The sequence below is a fragment of the Brassica napus genome, chromosome C1 (assembly GCF_020379485.1).
Source record: "Brassica napus cultivar Da-Ae chromosome C1, Da-Ae, whole genome shotgun sequence".
NCBI classification, from domain to species: domain Eukaryota; kingdom Viridiplantae; phylum Streptophyta; class Magnoliopsida; order Brassicales; family Brassicaceae; genus Brassica; species Brassica napus.
In genome coordinates this window covers 41191337-41212574 of record NC_063444.1, presented here as the reverse complement: position 1 = coordinate 41212574, position 21238 = coordinate 41191337, and the positions used below count along the sequence as shown (strand labels likewise).

General features: G+C 35.7%; 1 protein-coding gene and 1 non-coding gene across 2 annotated transcripts; one reads left to right on the top strand and one right to left on the bottom strand.

Annotated features, from left to right (window-relative positions):
- Nucleotides 1-5426: 5426 nt before the first annotated feature.
- Nucleotides 5427-5511, top strand: TRNAY-GUA. The gene is given in 2 exon segments: nucleotides 5427-5463; nucleotides 5476-5511. It is a non-coding gene; the product is annotated as a tRNA-Tyr (tRNA).
- An 865-nt stretch (nucleotides 5512-6376) lies between these two features.
- LOC111212412 (B3 domain-containing transcription factor VRN1) lies at nucleotides 6377-9601 on the bottom strand. The gene is made up of 5 exons (XM_022713954.2): nucleotides 9253-9601; nucleotides 7771-8224; nucleotides 7288-7356; nucleotides 6988-7187; nucleotides 6377-6896 (listed from the first exon to the last, which is right to left on the bottom strand). The coding sequence occupies exons 1-5, from the start codon at nucleotides 9310-9312 to the stop codon at nucleotides 6648-6650; spliced, it is 1032 nt and encodes a 343-aa protein (XP_022569675.1). The 5' UTR covers nucleotides 9313-9601; the 3' UTR covers nucleotides 6377-6647.
- Between the last annotated feature and the right edge of the window lie 11637 nt (nucleotides 9602-21238).

Here is a 21238-nt window from a genome sequence, read left to right as displayed (position 1 = left end):
TCTTCACTTCTAATACGTACGTTAAGTTGATTTGTTAGCTTCTCTTTGTTGAATATGTTGTAGCCATTGACAAATGAAATGTAAAAATCTATTGGTGTCGTCATGAATTCATGTATTAAAGTCTCACTATTGTAGGATATATGTAAATCATATCAGGTTCTCATAAATTTACATTGACATACACACACATCCTTCTATTTCTATTTTCAAGTAATAGAGATCTAAACATACATTAAAGTTAGGCCAAGAATCTAATTCAGCGGCGCTAGTATTGCTTACGCTACTTTCCCTCTTCTTCCTGCTTATGCTGCTTTCACTGCCCTTGTGTTCTCCCCCAGTCCCCCTTGCATTCTTCTTCTTCGCAGGCCACATTTGATTGAATACCAAATCTTGCTGAAGCTTTAAGTTTTCTAAGGGGCTACGGAGGAACGTAATAGACGAGAAAACCAGCCAAGTTCCTATAACAACTAAATTCTCAACATTTCACAGTCGGATTTTATGTGATGTAGATCATATTCATATATATATATATATATATATATATATATATATATGATTATATATTTTTCACTAAAATATATATTCGACAGAGGAGAACTCCGTTCAAATGAAAAACTGGAATTGGAACACCTAATGCTTAATTAGTAGATGTAATTAAGAGATAAGATTTGTCTAAATAATACACATATCAAAAATACTCCTTCCGTTCCTAAAAGATCCATATTGTAGAAAAAAAATTTGTTTCAAAAAGATATATATTTTATATTTCCAATGTAACTTTTGTCAACTAATAATGAGAAATTGTGAAGTTCACGAACATTAATTGCATTTCTTAAAATCTTACTGGTTTAAAAATATAGAAAATATAAAATTACAAAAATCTATTCATTTATAGCTAAATTTTAATATGTTTTATTAAAAAGTGTAAAAATTATAAACCATGGATCTTTTATGAACGGATGAAGTATTTTTGATATGTGCTAGCTTTTACTTCATCCCAAATGACCTAAACAGTTAATCTCTAGGATTATTTTGTTTGACAATATTCTAGTATATAGTTGTCAAATTTTATAATTCAACTATCCATTTTATGAGTTCGGGTCAAATATTTTATTTTAATCCCTTCCTCTCACATGGATGTAAATTTATTTCATGCCAATTGTCAAATTTTATAATTCAACAATCCATATTATGAATTCAAGTCAAATGTTCTATTTTAGTCCTTTCATTCACATGGATGCAAATTGTATCAAAATAAAAGTTATCTACAAAGGAAAAGAAAGGAACAAGCGTAAGCTAAGAATAAGAATAATAATGTGCATACAAATGCACATCTAACAATGCATTGCATTAACAATTTATTTTTTCGAAATACAAACTAATTCTCAAAATAGGTGGATCACCATGAGTTATTTTATTTTAGACATCAAACAGTAATGCAAAAAAAAACCATGACCGAAATCAGATAGGAAGAAATCTAATCAGCGCCCTCAACCCCAAGATAAGCCAATAAACCAATTGATTAAATTTATGCAGTTTTGGCATTAATCCATTTTAAATCATGAGACTACCTTTGGTATAAGCTAATTAATCACCATATACTTGTAGTTTATACAAATAATCAAGTGGCAAACGTAAAAGCATATAACCAATACTCTTGTGATTGAAAAAAACCAATAAAGCCTCAGGACACATCAAAACAAAAATAACTATCGCATAGATGGACATTGTACGACTCGTATATCCTTTGATTTATTTTGAAATTGATCTGGTAAAATACTAAAATTGAAATTTGAGATTTTAAATACGTATGGTACTGTGTTAGGCGGATTTGTTGAAAAAGAGTTGGTCATTGGAAACTAAATGTAATATTTTATTGCTGTCTCGATGACAGTGTATGTACGAAATCTTTCTTTCGTCGGATTTAAGTTCGATACAAATCTTACAAGCATAAGCTATATATATGCACGTTGACTATACACACCCTTCTATTCCTAACAGTTTTTCAATAGCATGAAAATTTAATCTTGTTCTACCAATATTACGAAGCATGTTTTTGTCAATGTTGTACCTGACAGGGTACCTATCCGCTTTAAGAATATGAGCATTCGTAATCATATCATTGGCCATAAGACACAAGTTGAGTAAGTTTCAAAAATGTATTATTCTTAGTTATAATTTGGATAACAATTACCTAAATTTCAATTCTGAATCTTAAAGAAAGTTACTAGATTTTGAAATGCGTTAAAAAACGCGGTTTTGTTTTTCATATTGATCGAAAACTGATTTACAAAGTACCATTATTTTTGTTTCGAACCATAACAATTGAGTTTTTAGGTTTTTATCATTTGTTTTTTTCTCTTTTCAAAATATGGCATATATTTGAAATATGGTAGTTGTTCTGTAATAATGTTTGAGTTTTAAGGATTGTTTTCATATTCGATCTAGATTTGTGGTTGAACCTATAGACCCGATACATTGTATATAATCCGGTTCGGATTTAATGAAAAATTTGTTAATTAAAAATCAAATAGAACCTGATAAAATCCAAAAACTCATTATTAACCCGTGAGCTAATACCATTGATCCAATAAAACACAAAATATCTGAAAAATAACTAAATTACTCATATATTTTTTAATATTACATAAATTTGTGATTCTTTAGAATTTGATGAAATTTTATTATGTTATCCAAATAAAAAATGATAATATAAAAAAACTTATTGATATGATAACATTAGTTTATTTTTGTTATTAATAACCTATTATAAGTTTTTATTTTTATTTTAGATTTAAAAATTGATTTTAAGATAATTTTTAAAATATTTTTTTTTTGATCAAACCTTTCATTCATTCATTTCAATCTAAAAAGAACAGTCAGTCGCTCTCCTCAAGAGAGTTTGACAATACAAATAAAGCGTTCTTCGCTAGGCTATCAGCAGCCTCATTACTCAAACGTGAAACATAACTAAAGGAAACAGAGGAAAAGGAAGACACAACAGGGAAATATCATGAAGAATTCCTTGAAGTTCATTCACCAAAGTCTTTCTTCTTAGCAGGGCAACTAGACTTCTAGAGTTTGAGAAACATACCAAGTCTTTAACACCTGCCTGGACAGCAACGAAGAGTGCTGTTCTCAGAGCCAACGCTTCTGCAACCAAGGCTGAAGCTACATAACGGCGAGAGGATGAGCCCTGTCTTAGGGCGTGTCCAGCGTGGTTATAACATACCCAGCCAAAACCACCTGCAGAGGACACACTATTCCAAGCCGCATCAACATAGCAAAAGATAGTATCAATGTTTGAGTTTTCAGTGTGGCGAATAGGTGCCTCGAGAGGGTGTGGACAGTCTTTAGACGAATCAGACCGTGAGCCTGTCGGTAGAGAGTTAGATTTCCATTCTATAGCATAGACAAGAGCTCGAGTCACAAGTTCTGTTTCAGAGAAAGACTTGTCCTCAAACTGGAGCTTATTTCTATTGGTCCATAGCAGCCAAAGAATCCATGGGTACAGAGGCTGCTCCAGACCAGACGGGGGTAAGTTAACTAGCCGTATGCAAAGTCTGAGGAGGTCTGTGATCGAGGTACAAGATCTAACTGCAGGAGTAAACAAAGATGGACCAGTTCCTATACCTTCTTAGCAAAGTTGCATTGAGTAAACAGGTGTATGGCTGTTTCTTGTTCTCCACAGTGTTTACAAACTCCATCGACTTGTATACCCCTTCTCATCAGAGTAGACCCTACTGCAACTGCATCATTTTTCATTTAAAATATTTTTAAACACTCATAATTGCCATATCAATATCATGTACAAAATGACATTATACATGAAAAATGATATTCAAATATGTATATGATATATGGTGTAGGATATAGGGTTTTGGTTTGTATTGAAAATATGCATAATATTCGAATGATCTATTTTGAATATTGATATATAGATTTAAGAAAATAATATTTTCATGTGTTTGTTAATTATTTATAGTTCATAATATATTTATACTTATATAAATTTTAAAGTTAATATATCTTTTAAATATATATAGACCCATTATTTATATATTCATTTAGGTGTATCTGTAGACCCAAAACCAAAAGATTTAAATACCATTAATGAATTTTATTAACCATTTGTAAAAATAAGGGTATTTTTGAAAAAAATACAATTTTAATAAATGGTATAATTTGGGAATGATCCTCTTTTAATGGTATTGATTTAACTAGCATTCAAATTTTAATGAACTTCACAAAGTTATATGATTTTTCACAGGCAAGTTTATTCATACGAGCATGTTCTAAACTTTAGTTCTCCTATATTACTTTAATTTATTAGCAATGATTAAGCCCATAAGGCTGCATTTTACAAGCAACTAATTAATGCTTTCCTATTAAAAATTGAAGGTGGCATTTTACAAAACAAACACCGTGAGGTTAGTCATGCTTCTCCAACGTAGTTAGGCAAAGCTCCACTAGGTTTTAGTCCATCTGACTTTAATTTATTAAGAATGATTAAGCCCATAGTCTTGACTAATTTATTACAGATTTTCACATGGTAGACTGTTAACGTTCTTATTAGGTTAATCACAAATTCAACTTTTATTTTTCAATATTAATAATTCATTTTGACTTTGGGAGGAATCTGTATGCTCCCCTGATCAAACAAAATACATAGATGGAATAAATAAATTGTAAAACACGATCACAACTCACGAACAAAATGATTTACACTCACGCACGCACTCAGCAGTCAGCGCATAGGCTCGTAGCTCCAACTAACTAGGACTAGTATATACGTTAAAAAGATGCTAAATTAATAATTATTTAAGACAGTTTCATATAATATATATATATAACATAATTGGCACTAAATAATCAGCATAGACCATCGAGATATAATTACATATCTTTGTATCGTGCAACGATTTGGTTAATTAGAAAAAAAACTTGGCAACAATGTAATGTCTGATACGACCATGATATGAATACCTCTCATATATAATTATCTGACTACTCAAATTAAACTGCCCACCTTAGATATGATTTGAAACTTCGGAATTTCAAAAGAAGCATAAAAAATTGGTTTTAGCTTAGAAGTCCATCTAGCTTAACATGGTATTAGAGTCCGATCCACGCAGTCCAACCCGATCCACATCGATCTGGCCCAAAGTTGGCCAATCGATCTTTGCCCGAACATTCCGAGATTGACGCTTAAAGAGTCATCATCTCGAGGGGGCGTATTAGACACAAAGTGTCCCACATTGGTAGTTGGAAGGGATCTTAAACAATATATAAGATTAGATGGATCACTCCACTTATCACCCATTGGTTTTTGGTTGAAGCCCATCTAGTTTAACAAAAAGATGGAGATACTATTATTTCTCGAGTTTAAATACGTTATATATTTAATTGTTGCATAATAAGCAAATCCGACCTTAGCTCAGTTGGTAGAGCGGAAGACTGTAGTAGTTGCAGATAATCTTTAGGTCGCTGGTTCGATTCCGGCAGGTCGGAATAAAATTTTGAACTTTTTTACTCTTTGTTTATTTGGGCTTTGAGAAATAAAAGACAGCCCATATCTTATGCTCTTGCTTAAAAATTCCTCAAAGAAACCGTTATGAATTGAATTTGCACACGACAAGAATCAGTTTTGTGTGGTTCTGACATTTAACAAGATATCTAAACAAAACAACTGTACCATGTCTTGTTTTGATTCTTTTTTCTTTCATCTCATTCCTCACCTTCTCTACCTCTACCCATTTCCCTTCACATTTGATAAAAGCAACATAATCTTCACACTCAAAACCAAGTTTCTTCTGCTCTCCTTCCATCTCGAGAAGCGCTTTTCCGATCTCTTCACCCATCACAGTGTCTCCATAGATGCTGCAGGCATTGCAGAGACTTATCAACAAGATAGCGTCGGGTTGGATAATCATAGGCTCATAGCGAATACAAACTCATACGCTTCTTGTAACCGCCCTACTTTATCGAGAAGGTCCACTATGCATCCGTAGTGTTGAATCACCTGAGTCGCACCAAATCTTGTCCTCATACTCTGAAACAACTCTTGTCCTTCTTGAACCAGACTATATGACGATAAGCCAAAAGCAAACTAGTGAATGTTACTTCGTTTGGTTTAATCCCCGATTCAGCCATTCGGTGTTTCGTTTCCTCTTCCATTGAGAGCTTGCCCGGTTGCCACGGAAGTCCATGTCATGACATTCTTCACTTTCATTAACTCGAACACAGATAAGATCAGAATCTTGGCTCAGGAAAAAACAGGATGAGCTCCTACACGCCAAACTCTGTTTCTGTTATATTCTAATGCTCGAATGAAGACAAAGAGAAGGTGTAAAAACAAAAGCTAAGAGATGAAGAATCAACAAACACAACAAACCTGACATCATATCATCTTTCTTGGGGCACAAGTTTCAATACCTAATTTGATTAGGTATTTACAAACTTCTAAAAGTTTCTTAAACCCTAACTTGAGTTCCACTCCAAGGATATATATAATGATAAAACAACTTATCCACATCGAGACACTGACCAATACACATGAATAGAAAGAGAGTTTAAATTAAGACATCCTACATTGCACTTCGATCAGTCACACCATAGTAACTACAAAGAGTGAATCTCTGTTTGTTTCAGACGTACTCGTTGACACGAAAGGCTGTCACATTGAGAACGAAGTCTCTGGTTCTGAGCAGCTCGAACACGCAGACGTCACCTTCTCCAAGGTTGTTCTCAAGAGTGAACTCGTACCATCCTTGGCTGAACTTGGCTCTCCCTGCTTTGTAGAGGCATCTCACTGGCCATTGTTTCTCCCCGAGCTGGACCTTGATGAATCCCGAGATCCCGCTTAAATACTTCTCAGCAAACCCTGACGGCAGATACTGTTGAAAGAAACACGCAACAAAAGAAAAAAAAGATAACTGTTTCACATACCATTGTGTGATGTAATAACGACATGTTTTTGTTGCTTACCATGATGCAACCTCTGTATAGATAGGATGGTCGTAGAACAACTCTGAAGAAAGGGTTTGTTGGCTCGAACGTTTTGGCTGCATTGATGGCTCTCTCTCTTTCCTCCGCAGTCACGGTTCTCTTTCTTGCAGAAGCACTCTCGTAGAACTTTGAACGGTTCTCTGGGTCATCATCTCGTGGAGCAGATGAATTTATTTCCTCTGGATGGATCGCATTTAAAAAGGTATCTTCTCATGAGAATCAATCTATCTATGAAACAAGAGTCTGCAGAATAGTTTAAAAAGAGAAAAAAATGCTTACCAGGATCAGCGTTCTTCTTCTTCCTCCCTCTCTTTTTAGGAACTTTTGGGGTTGGTGTTGTCTCTTCAGCTGGTAAAGAAAGGAAAAATCAAGCATCAATCTTTACTAGTAGGCATGCGGGTTCAGGTAGTTCGGGTTACTTGGTTAGTTCGGTTTAATATTAATCTTTACCGAATTAATCTGAAATAAAGTTCGGTTCGGTTAGTTCTGTTTTTGAAAATCCAACCGGAGTTTTTGATTTCGTTTAGATTTTGGTTTAATCTTGTTAAATCGGTTAAATTTGGTTAGTTTGTTTTTTTCGGTTCGAAATTTGGTTAATTATGTTGGGGTTATTGGTATAGTTTGGTTATAATTTTTTCTAAGAAAACCAAAGTCATCAAAACTAACCAAAAATTTCGGTTCAGTTCAGCAGGTTTGGTTCAAAATCCCAGGCCTAGTTACAAGTATGATCACAATAAACAAGAAAGATAAAGAGGAAGTCACCTTTAACAGGTGGTTCAGCGAAGAAGCTCTGGATAGCTGAACTAGTATGCCCTTTATTAGCGTGCGCAGTAGTCTCAGGATGCTGTGATGGGTACAAAGGAGAAGGGTGAACAACCTCAACATCTTCATCTTCGAGGTCTTCAAACAAACGCGCACGTTTGAAGTGGTTGTGTGCAGAATCCATGAGACCGGTGGAGTGGTAGTTGATCTCGGAGTGTGATAAGTTGTAAATGTAGACGCTGAAGGCAGAGTTGCCTTCGTATCTAAATATCAAAAGGTAACCAATGCGGATTGAGTAACGGTCAACAAACTCTTGCCAACCATCTTGAAACCAGATTTTGTTGTTGTCAGCTTTCCTTAGTCCTACACGCCAAACATGACCATCAGGTACTGTGAGGGCAACCGCAACCGATAGCTCGTCCTTGAATTTACTCACAAACTTATCAGGAACTCTCTGCACAAAATGTAAAAAAAAAAAAGATTATATATTCAAAATTAACAAGAAACATTGCTGGAGAAAAGACTGCTTTGACTTAATTTAAAATCACAACCCAAATGGTGCTGTTCCATTTACTAGACATACAACATTGTATATTTATCTTTCTATATACAGCCCATGTGACTCCTATGACCTCATCACATAAATCATATGCCTTTTAACTTTGTGAACATTCAAGCCTATGATCTCATCACTCTTTACTTATATGCTAAACTGAGAACAAACTAGTATTTGAAACTGCACAAGTGATAACTAATCGCTGTATCATCTAGTGTGAATATAAAGCAGATAATAAAACCATAAATGTACTTTTATCTTAAGGAAACAAGCAATGAGACTTACAACATAGACATACAGAGAGACCATACACAGACAAAAAGTCAATTACTACCCACTTTCACTCGCAAGTGACAATACACTATTATCAATAAGGAATCTAAAATCCTTAGACTTCATAAGTCAAACTGAGAATACAGTCAAAATAAAGAAACCACAAACAGATCTCAACTTTTTCTCCCTCGCAAGTTGCATGAATCTAACAAAAGTGTACATCTTATTGTCATCAGAAGTCAACTCACTAAACCACACACACATTCCCAAACTACGCTCAATTAGATCATCAAAATACTAGACCAGATGTAGATTTCTCCAAACCACAACAATGACCATAATATACAAGTTCCCATTATATGAGTTATACACAAAGCTTACCAAACTGAAACTTTTTCTATCTTACTAACTCAATTTTTCAGCTCAGAAAGCTGAAAAAAAAAAAACAAATACAAACTTGACTTGATTTCTACTGAGAATCAAGACAATTCAATTCAAGAAAGCTAAGAAACTGTCGAAACATGGAGAATATCAAAATCTTGAAAACTCTCAACTTTACACAAAGATCAAGACTTTGAAACGACCCAAAAGAAAAGAAGAGATTTTTGGGATACAGGGGGAAGAAGAAGATGAAGAGGAGGGAGGGAGATTACCAGATGTTTTTCTTGGATAGTGGATGAGAAAATCAGCTTGTGGAAGAAAGGGCGTGGCATGTTCAGAGAGAAACAGTGATCAAGTAAAAGGAACAAAAAAGAAGAAGAGACCAAAGTCAGATCATGAAACGACGCCGGAGAATACGCGACAGAGACAGAGAAGCACTTTCAGATCTGAAACTATGGTCAAAGGGGGGTGGTGTGGTGTTACAACACTCTCTCTTCTCCTCCTTTTACACCTGACTTGAGTGACCCAACCAAACCCAAACCAAAAATTAAAAAAAATAATAATAATGTTATTAAAAAAAACACACAACTTGTACAGCTCGACCGAGTCGAACCGGTTGATCACTCGTGTGGTTTTATTATTGATTTTTTTGTTTAAACTATTCAAAAGCCGACCGCCCCCACCTACTCCACTTTTTGGACTACCTTTTTGTTTTAACAAATATTAATATTTGTTTCTTTTTCTTTTGATTTAAATATTTTCTTCCTTCTTTTGTAGCACAAATTTCATTTTTCGCCTTTATCAATATCACAGATAATATATTTTTCTTTTCAGAAAAAAATCTGCTATTTATAACCCCCATTTTCAAATTATTTTTTTTTTCCTCAAAATATGTATTAATGAAACAAAAAACCCTTGTTCGGAAACTCGCTAAACGCTACGCGTGCGACGCACCTGAGCCTAGCGATTTATTGGAAAAGCGAAAATAAATCGGAGAGTATACGGAAAGAATTTTCTATATTTTATATGGATAATACTTTCTTTATACATATAATACTCTATTTATACGTATAATACAAGATAATACACGTTTATGTTGCAGACGTCTACCTTGATTAATTGATTTTATAACATAAACTATTATGTTATATATATCGTTCAATTAATGCAAAGTTATCGTGTTGGTTCAGTGGCCCTGTCCGTTTTTGAGAGATCAAAGGGTCATGAGTTCGAATTGTTCTTAAAGTCATTCTTATTTTTTTCATTAAAGTGAAGGATAATACGGTCTGCAAATTCATCTTCTCCATGTACCTTCATGTAACCCTAATAACGCAGTCACTCAGTTTTTTCATCTTTTTTGTTTGAGTTTTTGATCTTTAATCAATAAAATCAAAGATGTATCATAAATACATTGGATTTGAATAAATATCGGTTTCAGCTTTCGTTTTTCATGGTTTAAGAAAGAACCGATTTTATTTATAATCGTAAAAACACGCCGATTTAATACAATTCCACGGTCAATTCGACATGAACTCGTCTTGCCGCGTTTTTCTTCCGATCAGAGACATATCGCCGCACTCTGTCACCGATGTGCATGTACTCGGCCGATTACACAGACAAATCGCCGTGTTTTTGAACAGAGCCAAAAACTACTCCTAGCATTTATCTTGACCCCATTTTTGTTTTCTTGGTTTTTAATGATGAATATGATTATGAAGGTTTTGACTTTTGATTATAGTACGTAATGCACAGTGTACGGTTAAAACATTCAAGGTCAAGCTATATCTATTTAAAAGGTCTAGTACGCATTCTAGTAGGATGGCCTTCATTATTCTAAAACGTACATTTGTACTTCAAAATTAGCAAGGTCTAGATATCATGAATAATGCGTATATATGTATCTACCGACTAGCTATATCACGTGAGACAAAGTAAAATGTAGCTATAAAACTCAACTACAAGTCTACAATGTGATTAGAGTACATATAAACTCAGGTAAAGTCATGTACGAATCTAGTAATTACACCATTTCCAATGGTTTTACTCTATTTTTTTTTCTAGAGTTGGATGTTGCTCCAATGGTACTTTATTTTAGAGTGAAAAATAGAGCGATGAACAAAAAATAAAAAAATCACTCTAGAGTAAAAAATAGGTTTACACCATTATAGAGTAGAAACTAGAATATCATTGAAGCATTTTTACTTTAAACTCTATTTTAGAGGGGAAAATAGAGTGGGGTTAGACTATCTTATAAATTCAGCTAGAGTATGTACAAATCTATAACATATATAGGTTGCGAACTTGCAATTGATAAACATTAGAGTAAATAGGTGGAAATAAAATAGAGTAAGCAGGAGAAAAAAATTAGAGAGTAAACAACTAATAAAATAAAATATAAAAGTCACATCTAGCGTTATTTGATTTACTTCAAGAAAACCATGAGGGAAAAGATAAGTTAGTTAACCAGTGGTAGTAGTTCAGTGACACTTAAGGGAATAAACCTAATACGGCGAACCCTGGTTCGAACCCTGCTGGCCACACGGATATGAGCTATTGCTTTCGGTTCATTTGAATGCCCAGAAGAGAGTCTATCCGTGGGCTGTACCTCCATCCGGGGGTTAGGTTTGTGTCTTTAATAGACTCGGGTTTAACCCTTTAATTACAAAAAAAAAAGATAAGTTAGTTTCCCTTTGATTAAACAGTGACCAGAGTAAACATATTAAAAAACTATTAAATATTTTTTCACCTGATTGGTTTATACAGTAGTTAAACTGAGAGTAAAACTTATTTCGCCAACATATTATCGCTATTGTTGACATAGAGTCAGACCCATAAAGTCAACATAGTTACAACATTCATAATCCTAATTTATAATAAGTCTATTTACGTACAGCTTGCGTAAACCTCTACGTACAACATGTATAAACTCAATCACAACAAGCATATCTATTCAAGAACACTGTGCATGCATCATAGGAGCACGTTTATCGCGGATCTTAAATGCGTTCTTAGATTATTTACAATTAAAATTAAAGAAAAAAATGGCATTAAACTAAGATGCGTGACTTAATTAGGAGATGGAAGGGACGTTCCTTACCCGTACGTGTCACAATATTATAGGTATTTTCTCTTTTTCCTCATAGTTTTGGTTCTTTTTGCATTAACTCCAACTTAACTTAATTACTTTAAAATTCACTAAGAACCAAAGTATGGTTTCACCAATAAACATGCTACTACGACAACATCATCTCTGCCAATTTTTTTTCCTTTACGAGTTATGCACCCACTTAAAAAAAAAACTTGTAGCTTCTCCCCTGTGTACAACCCGATCACAATATATTACAATTACATCCGCGACGCAACTATGCATGAATCTCGTTATAATATGTTTAGTTATCAGTTCTAAGAACCATGTTTAAACTTATAAATAAAACCATGTTAAAACTTAAATTGCGCATGTAAAAATCCTAAAAACTGAAACAAAGTTTAACCTATGTAATTTATTTTAGCAAGTATTGAATGTGGCTTATATTAAATATTCGGTAGCTTAGAGCGTGATTATCCCTAGAAATCCATTAGGTTTCTTAATGATTATTTAAGTATTAAATTTTAATTAATGATTTTAGTTAAAAATCACCTAATTTTCTTGCTCCAATGAGAGTTTCTTAACAAGGGGTTTCTTAAAAAAAAATGTAAGATAAAAATGTCAATATGTTTAGAAGATGCTCTTTCGACTCTACCAAGTAGCTTTCAAGGCTTTCAATGGTTCCGTGTACTTCAATGGCTCAAAAGGATCCATATCGTATATCTATTTTGCCTAAACAGCCAATCATCAGATAAGAAGTGACATCTAAATAGATAGACACATGCATATAAACTTACAATAGATTGGAGCATAAGTGATAACCTACGAGGGAAAGATCTCGTATTGTTTTCCCTCAGCGAAAACTCAATTGTATTCATGGATGCCTCCACAGCATCACTATCAAACCCTTCTTCCACCAACTTCTTCAGTGTATCCATGATCAACTCCTCAACTCCACTGGATCATCATCTCCATAGAACCAGATTCTGGCATTGCTTGGGTGATAATACTTTCGGTGGAACTCCTAAGCTTTCCAATACCAAGAAATGTATATAATATGCATCAGAAGTTATACATGTGATCAGGCTCTTCTAGCTACTATACCGAGGCAATATGATCCAAGGTTATCTAACAAGGTTTTCAGGACCAAGTGTCCAAGAGGCATTTTCAAGAAAGATAGGTCCCATATCTACAATTGCAACATCGTTTACTTGATTCATAAGGTCAGAAACCAAATTAAGACTGAACTCAGCTTCAGAATCTCTAGAAATTCAAATCTAATACAAATGCACAATGCAATTATTAGATGTAATGCAAACAAAATTAGGTGGATTAGAAAACGTTCAAGAGCAACTAGTAAGTTAATGATCCACAAGAACCCACTACAAATATTTACTCTTAAAATATAGTTTTCGAGAAGCTGTCAGTTAAAGTAAACAAACACACAAAACTGACCTGCTGAGCAATTCGTCCTAAAATATTATCAGGCTGTGAATAGACCACCTTTCATCTCATTGAACACAACACCTGAAATCAAGCACCAACGATGAGATAGGATGAGAGCGTAGACAAACAAAGAGATAACATTGACACTTATAAGTAGATGGAACTCTAAAATGGCATCAGTTGTAAATAAAACATGCACTTTGTTTCTCTGATGCCTTCATCATCCCTGCAAGGAGATACTGGAACATCTAAAGATTTGGGTGAAAATCCAGCAGAACAGAAAGGACAGTGTTGTAGTGGACATGTCTCTTCCTCGCTACTACCGCAAGACTGAAAGATAAGCTACTATAGATAAGAGACCAGTGCTTACACATGTAGAAGGGTTAAAAATACATAGTCCCAGATCGGGGTGAGCTGGATTTCGATCGCTCTTCGGACGGAGATGACGAGAGAAGACGGAGGAGACGCCGTGACGACCGAGAGAGTCGTCGATCGTCTCTGACGGAGAAGACGACATAAGACATCGTCGGTTTCAGATCGCCGAATGGAGAAGAACTCGAGAGAGAACGAAACGACAGAGAAGAAGAAAAAAAAATTGAATCCCTATGTTTGCTGACACGTGTGCAAAAACCTCACTTAAAAACGGTTCCCAAAATCCCAATTTAAGGATCGGTAATTACCTTTTTATTTACTTTTGATTTAATTAAATCAATCATTTTCTTTAAAAACCCTGTTAAGAAACATCGTTAATTATGGTCTTAGCCATCTGTCTAAATGTTATCACTGAATGGAATTTAGTTTATCTAAAGCTTAAAGCATCATTGTCCAGATTTCTTAGGGCGAAATTCTTAAGAGAATATAAAAAACAGTTTTTTAATTTTTAAATAAAAAGTTAAGAAACTGTTTTTTAAAATACTATTTTAAAAAATATTTTAAAAAACAGTTTTTTAATTTTTTAGTTAAAAATTAAGAAATAATTTTTTATATTTTTTTAAAAATAAAAAACTTTGGATAATGACGTTCTTACTTCTGACTTTTGAGAATCTATCCTTAGAATAATGAGATGGAAACAAACAAAGAGTAGTATATATAATATTGTTGTACTCTTTCTACCTGGTTCGCGTGCATTTTTAGAAATAAAAAAAATCTTGGATGACAAATAAAAAGTTAAGAATTAGCAAAAAAGCGCTGTAAAAAAATCCAAAAGTAGATTCCAATCTCGCATGCACTTCGAAACGCATTTATTCAATTATAAGAAAGGAAAACTGCATCTTGGTTTAAGTTAGTGATACAGATTATTTTAAAGTGTGATTACGGATACAATCATACAAAAGCAAAACAATGTTCACGCTCATTAATAAATCGTTAGGAAACGTGTGTGTATAATTTGAACAACTAAGCTCTTGAAAAAAATTTATATTCATGTATAGCGTCTTAAAACACTTCTGTTGCGTGTGAAAACTTTCCCTCCCCAATTATTCTTTGTGACAAGGCGGGGCTTGTCGAATGGTTCAACGTTGACTTCTTGTCGAAAACCTCTAGTTAATTACTTGTGCTCACCAGCAGTCAATACTCTGAGGATTTGTGGGTAAATTATTTTGATATAGAAGTAAATTAATATGGATCACGTTCATTGACTAATTACTAGTCGATGCAAAACCCGAGACACTGTTAGGAAATGTTTTGCTAATGAACATAACCCGATCGATTAATCTGGATGTTCTCAACTTCCAGCTTCTTGAAATTACTTGTGCTTTTCAAAACAAAGAACTTGATCCACTTGTAGTCTTGCTAACAAGGCGGATTTTCTTTGCCTATAAGCTCTTCCAATGGCTCAATGTTGGCTTCATATGATGGGAAAAAAGAAGAACGGTATTGAGACATTTTGGACATCTTCGGGGTGGTCGAGACTTAAAGTTGCATCAAACACAAAGATTATAAGAACTTCTCTTCTTATTAGATTTAGAAACTTTCTTAAAACTAAACCTTTCAATGTGTTTTTTCTTGATGGAACATCTCTCCATGAGAACTCTTTATATAGTAAGAAGCTACATCTTTTCCTAAGAGCGAAGCTACATCTTTTCCTAATAATAATATGGAAACATTCCTAAGCTCGATATGTTTTCCTTTTTCCTTAACCCATCAAACTTCACTTTAATGAGTTAACTTGCTCCTCAAGTTAATTGGAATTATCCAACATTCTCCCCCTTAATTCCAACTTGAATCTTAGGTATGTTGATCTTCTTAACTCCGATGAACTTGCGCATTGCTTCGAACTTGATCATTGCCAATGGCTTAGTGAGTATATCTGCCTTCTGTTCCACTCCAGGTACGTGCTTCACTTCGATAAAGTCGAACTCCACACATTCTCGAATGAAATGGTACTTCGAGAGTATGTGTTTGCTTCTACCGTGAAACACCGGGTTCTTGGTGAGGGCTATCGCTGACTTGTTGTCAATCTTCAACACGACCTTCTTGTCTTCTTTGTTCATGATCTCGACCATCAACTCCTTTAACCAAATTGCTTGTTTTGCAGCTTCCGTAGCTGCCATGAACTCTGCCTCACATGAGGAGAGTGCCACTGTGGGTTGCTTGCACGATGTTCACGTGATCAGCGATGTTCCTAGGTAGAACATAAACCCTGTAGTGCTTCTTCCATCATCAACGTCTATGTTATGACTGCTGTCACTGTAACCTGTAATCTCCGTTGTTCCATCCCGTTTGAAGAAGAGACCATACTCTGTAGTGCCCTTTATGTATCGTATTAGATGCTTCACTGCTTCTCCATGACTCTCTCTTGGACTCTGCATATATCTGCTTAATACACCAACCGAAAACGCCAAGTCCGGTCGTGTATGAAGAAGATACCTTAAGCATCCTATGATGCTTCAATACGATGTTGCATCAATCTCAGGCTCCTCCTCTGCCTTTGATACTTTCAAACTCGTGTGCATCGGAACATGAGTATAGTTACATGACTCCATCTTCGTCTTGACAAGTATACCTTGCGCGTATCCTTCTTGTTTAATGTGAATGCCATCAGCTCCTTGCGTTACTTCTATACCAAGATAGTATGTAAGCTTCCCGAGGTCTGACATCTCAAATCTTCTTGACATATCATCTTTGAATTGCTTGATAACGTTGAGTGAATTCCCTGTTACAAACAAGTCATCAACGTATATAGCTATGATCAGAAGCTCCCCCTTCTGTTTCTTTTGATATACCGTAGGTTCCTTGGTGCACTTCGTGAACTCCATCTCCTTGAGAACACGATCGAGTTTGATGTTCCAAGCTCTCGGATCTTGACGCAAACCGTATAGTGCTTTGCTAAGTTTGTACACATGATCCTCCTTTCCTTTCTCCACAAAGCCTTCTGGTTGAGTAACGTATACATCCTCATTTAAGTCTCCATTCAGGAACGCAGTTTTCACATCTAAATGATGGATCTCCCATCCATTAGTTGCTGCTAACGCCAAGAGTAGTCGTATGGTTTCTATCCGAGCAACTGGTGCAAATACTTCGTCGAAGTCTATGCCTTGTTGTTGCACATAACCTTTTGCAACTAGCCTTGCTTTGTATTTGATCACCGTTCCATCTGCATTCCTCTTGATCTTATAGATCCACTTCAAACCTATCGGTTTCACACCTGCCGGCTTCTTGACGAGCTTCCAGGTTTTGTTTTTGATGATAGATTCGATCTCTGCCTTCATTGCATCGATCCAAGCTTGTATTACTGCAGCTTCGATGTAACTTTCTGGTTCACCATCGATGGTGAGCAAGAGTCTGCCACTTTCAACTTCAGCGAGTAGGATGTAATCATCGAACCGCTTTGGTTTTCTGATGTTACGACCATATCTTGATGTTACATGCGGGTCTTGGTTTGCATCGTTGTTCTCTACTACTTGCTCCTGTTCATCTGCGTCTACAGCTTCTTCTTCTTCATTATTGTTTTGCTCTTCGTGGTGTTGGTGATCTTGATGCTCATCACCATCTCCTTCTTCTGTAACATCAATATGAGGAAGCTTGAATGATCCTGGTTCTTCGTCTACGTTTGTTGATAGTGTGGACCAATCCCAACTTTTCTTCTCGTCAAAGATTACATCTCTACTAACAACTATCTTCTTCGCGACCGGATCATAGACTCTGTAAGCTTTTAAGCCGGGCTCTGTGCCTAGGTTGATCACCATCCTTGATCGATCATCCAGCTTCTTGAGATGAGGACTGTTGATTTTTGCAAAAGCTACACATCCAAAGACCCTTAGATGCTCAATGTTCGGTTTCTTAACATACAAGCTTTCGTATGGAGTCTTGTCTTCCAAAGCCTTTGTAGCAATGCGGTTTATGAGATACGTTGAATGACGTACTGCTTCTCCCCATAGCTGATTAGGTATCTTCATAGCTTTCATCAAACTTCTAGTCATCTCCATTAGTGTTCTATTTCTTCTCTCAACCACACCGTTTTGTTGCGGTGTATACGGTGCGATGAGATGTCTAGTTACACCGTTTTCTTTACAAAAACGAATGAAATCAGAAGATGTGAACTTTCCTCCTCTATTGGTGCGAAAATTCTTGAGTTGTAGCTTCGTTTGATTCTCCATGAACTCCTTGAACATTTTGAACCGATCGAACGCTTCACTCTTCTCTCTTAGCAGCATCGTCCACATATATCTTGAGTAATCATCAATTAAGACGAATACATATCTATTGTTTGCTGGTGTTGATGGTGATATCGGACCGCACAAGTCACCATGTACCAACTCCAATGCGTGTGATGCTCGATACTTTGCTTTAGGCAGGAAAGACTTCCGAGTTTGCTTCCCAACTAAGCAGGCGTTGCACACATCTTTCTCGTGTATCACCTGAGGCATCCCTACTACCATCTCTTTGTCTACCATATTCTTCATGACTCCAAAGTTCACATGTCCTAGCCGTGCATGCCACGTCCATGTAACATCAGTTTCTTGGATTTGAAGACACTTCGGATATTCAACCTCCATTGGCGTCTTGTACAATCGGTTTGGTTGCCTTGCGACTTGTACTAATAGCCTTCCACGGGGATCTTTCAGCATCAGTAAGTCTTCTTTCATATTTACCTCACAACCCATCTCGGTTGCTTGTCCAAGACTTATGATATTGTGTTTAAGACTTGGGATGTAGTAGATATCTTTGAGTGCTCTTCTCTCCCCTGTTTTTCCGATGAACGTGATCGAACCTTTCCCAACAATCTCGATGTTTGATCCATCACCGAATTTGACTTTGCCTTTGATGCTATCATCTAGGTTTGAGAAGAACTCTCTCTTGCCTGTCATATGGTTGCTTGCACCATTGTCAAGGTACCATATACTCGTATTTCCATCGCATTCATCAAACCTCTTAGGAAACACTCTCTCTTCGTTGAGGAATACTACTTCATGCATATATAATGCATCCGCTTCTTGTGTTTCCGTTAGGTTAGCTTCTTCTCTTGGTCGTGTAGGACAATGTGACACGAAGTGCCCCATCTTGTCGCATCGCCAACATCTAACCTTAGAGTAGTCCTTCTTGGTCTTGTCTGAAGCTTCTCCTCCTTTGTTATGACCATCAGAAACATTAGACCTTCCTTGTCCTCTTCCTCTTCCACCATAACCTCTACCTATGCCTCTTCCTCGCGAGTTGTTATGGCTTCCACCACCTTGCATATCATTCTTTCCAAACATGAGCTTCAATTGACCTTCATCTTGGGTTTCTTCTTTGATGCGTTCTTCGAAAGCCTTCAATCTCCCAACAATGTCTTCGAATCACGTTGAATTTAGATCCAGCACTTGTTCTAACGAAGCTACGATGTGAATGAACTTCGTTCTTGGAAGTCCCTTCAGAAACTTCTTTACCAGCATCGATGCTTCCATTATCTCTCCTAACGCGGCTGCTCTCGATGCTAAGCCTGAAAGTTTTCCTGCGTACTCATCCACCGTGTCTGTGTCTGTCATCTTCAGTTTGTCGAACTCAGACATCAAAGTTTGTAACTTTGCTTCTCTCACGCGATCAGCACCTAGGTTACGGGATTTGATAGCTTCCCAAATCTTCTTCGATGTATCATGTTCTCCAATCTGAAGTATTAGCGCCTCCGGGATTGATTGAAAGATTAGAGCAATCGCCATATTGTTCTTCTTTGCATCGTTACTCCCTGGATCAATCGTATCCCAAACTTCGTATAAACGAAGCATCACTTTCATTCGCATCGACCATACGGTGTAGTTGGTCGATGTTAGCATCAGACATCGTATGTCCTTCTTCATCTCAAGACCTTTATCACGTGCTTGAGAATCGTCTCCCATGTTTTGGTCGAAGTTACAACTCCTCTTGTAAACGACCTTCGAAACCTGGAGCTCTGATACCAATTCAAGTTGCATCAAACACAAAGATTATAAGAACTTCTCTTCTTATTAGATTTAGAAACTCTCTCAAAACTAAACCTTTCAATGTGTTTTTTCTTGATGGAACATCTCTCCATGAGAACTCTTTATATAGGAAGAAGCTACATCTTTTCCTAAGAGCGAAGCTACATCTTTTCCTAATAATAATATGGAAACATTCCTAAGCTCGATATGTTTTCCTTTTTCCTTAACCCATCAAATTTCACTTTAATGAGTTAACTTGCTCCTCAAGTTAATTGGAATTATCCAACAGAGACGAGAGAGATCCATCACGTGTAATTCGTCGGTAGGGATGGGCACTTTACCCAATATCCGAAGCCGCATCCGAACCCAATCCGAAAAATCCGAACAGAAATCCGAACCGAAGTAGCAAAATATCCGAACGGGTATTGAATTAGGAAAGATTGGATATCCGAACCCGAACGAGTAATATCCGAACCCGAATGGATATCCGAAGATAACCGATCATATGTATAATTAACCTTATATTTCTAGTTTACATCTCTCATTTTATATAAAATATTTATATTGATACTACACATATTTTAAGTTCATATGATATACATACAATGACGGAGAAAATGATTTGCTACTCATTTAAAAATTAAAATGCATGTCAAACTTTTTATTTCAAGAATTAACAAAAAATTACATCCAAAATTTAAAAACAATAACCAAATTAATGTCTTTTTAGTTTCAAAATGTCATGTCCAAATCTATTAACCATTCAATCTATTAAAAATAAAAAATTAGTTAAGTGAAAGTTATATTTTTAAATACAAGAAATATGAGAAATGAAAAATTTATTTTTTTTTTCAAAATCTAAATATCCGAACCCGATCCGAAACAACCAAATCTGAACTAAAAATACCCGAACCCGACCCAAAGTTCAAAAATACCATCTACACCTCTATACCGAAATACCAGAAAATTCGAAATACCCGATCCGAACCCGAACGGGTACCCGAACGGGTACCCGAACGCCCACCCCTATTCGTCGGGATGGTTAGGGATGAAACTTGAATCCGGTCTATGCTCTGTTGCTTGTATGAAAGGTGGAACAAGATCCTCCCTTTAATAAAAGTAAAAAAGTCCGGGGCATGTCAAGAGAGTTAATACTAGTCTTGCATGTCCACACGAAGAATGAAGCTAGTTATATACCACTTTTTAATTTCAGAGTTTTCAAATTTAAGATGCTTATTAATGGGATTAGTTTGGAAAGTAAACAAACAAACTTTGAGGCAAAAATACAAGTGACAAAAAATTCTACGGTAATGGAGCTATCTTACTCTATATCTTAAAAAGATAAAGTTC

Coding starts and splice junctions, on each gene's coding strand:
- LOC111212412 (XM_022713954.2), bottom strand. CDS start 9,312: ATGCCACGCCCTTTCTTCCACAAGCTGATTTTCTCATCCACTATCCAA. Junction 7,357..7,770: donor CGCTGAACCACCTGTTAAAG/GTGACTTCCTCT, acceptor TTTCTTTACCAG/CTGAAGAGACAACACCAACC. Junction 6,897..6,987: donor TATACAGAGGTTGCATCATG/GTAAGCAACAAA, acceptor TTCTTTCAACAG/TATCTGCCGTCAGGGTTTGC.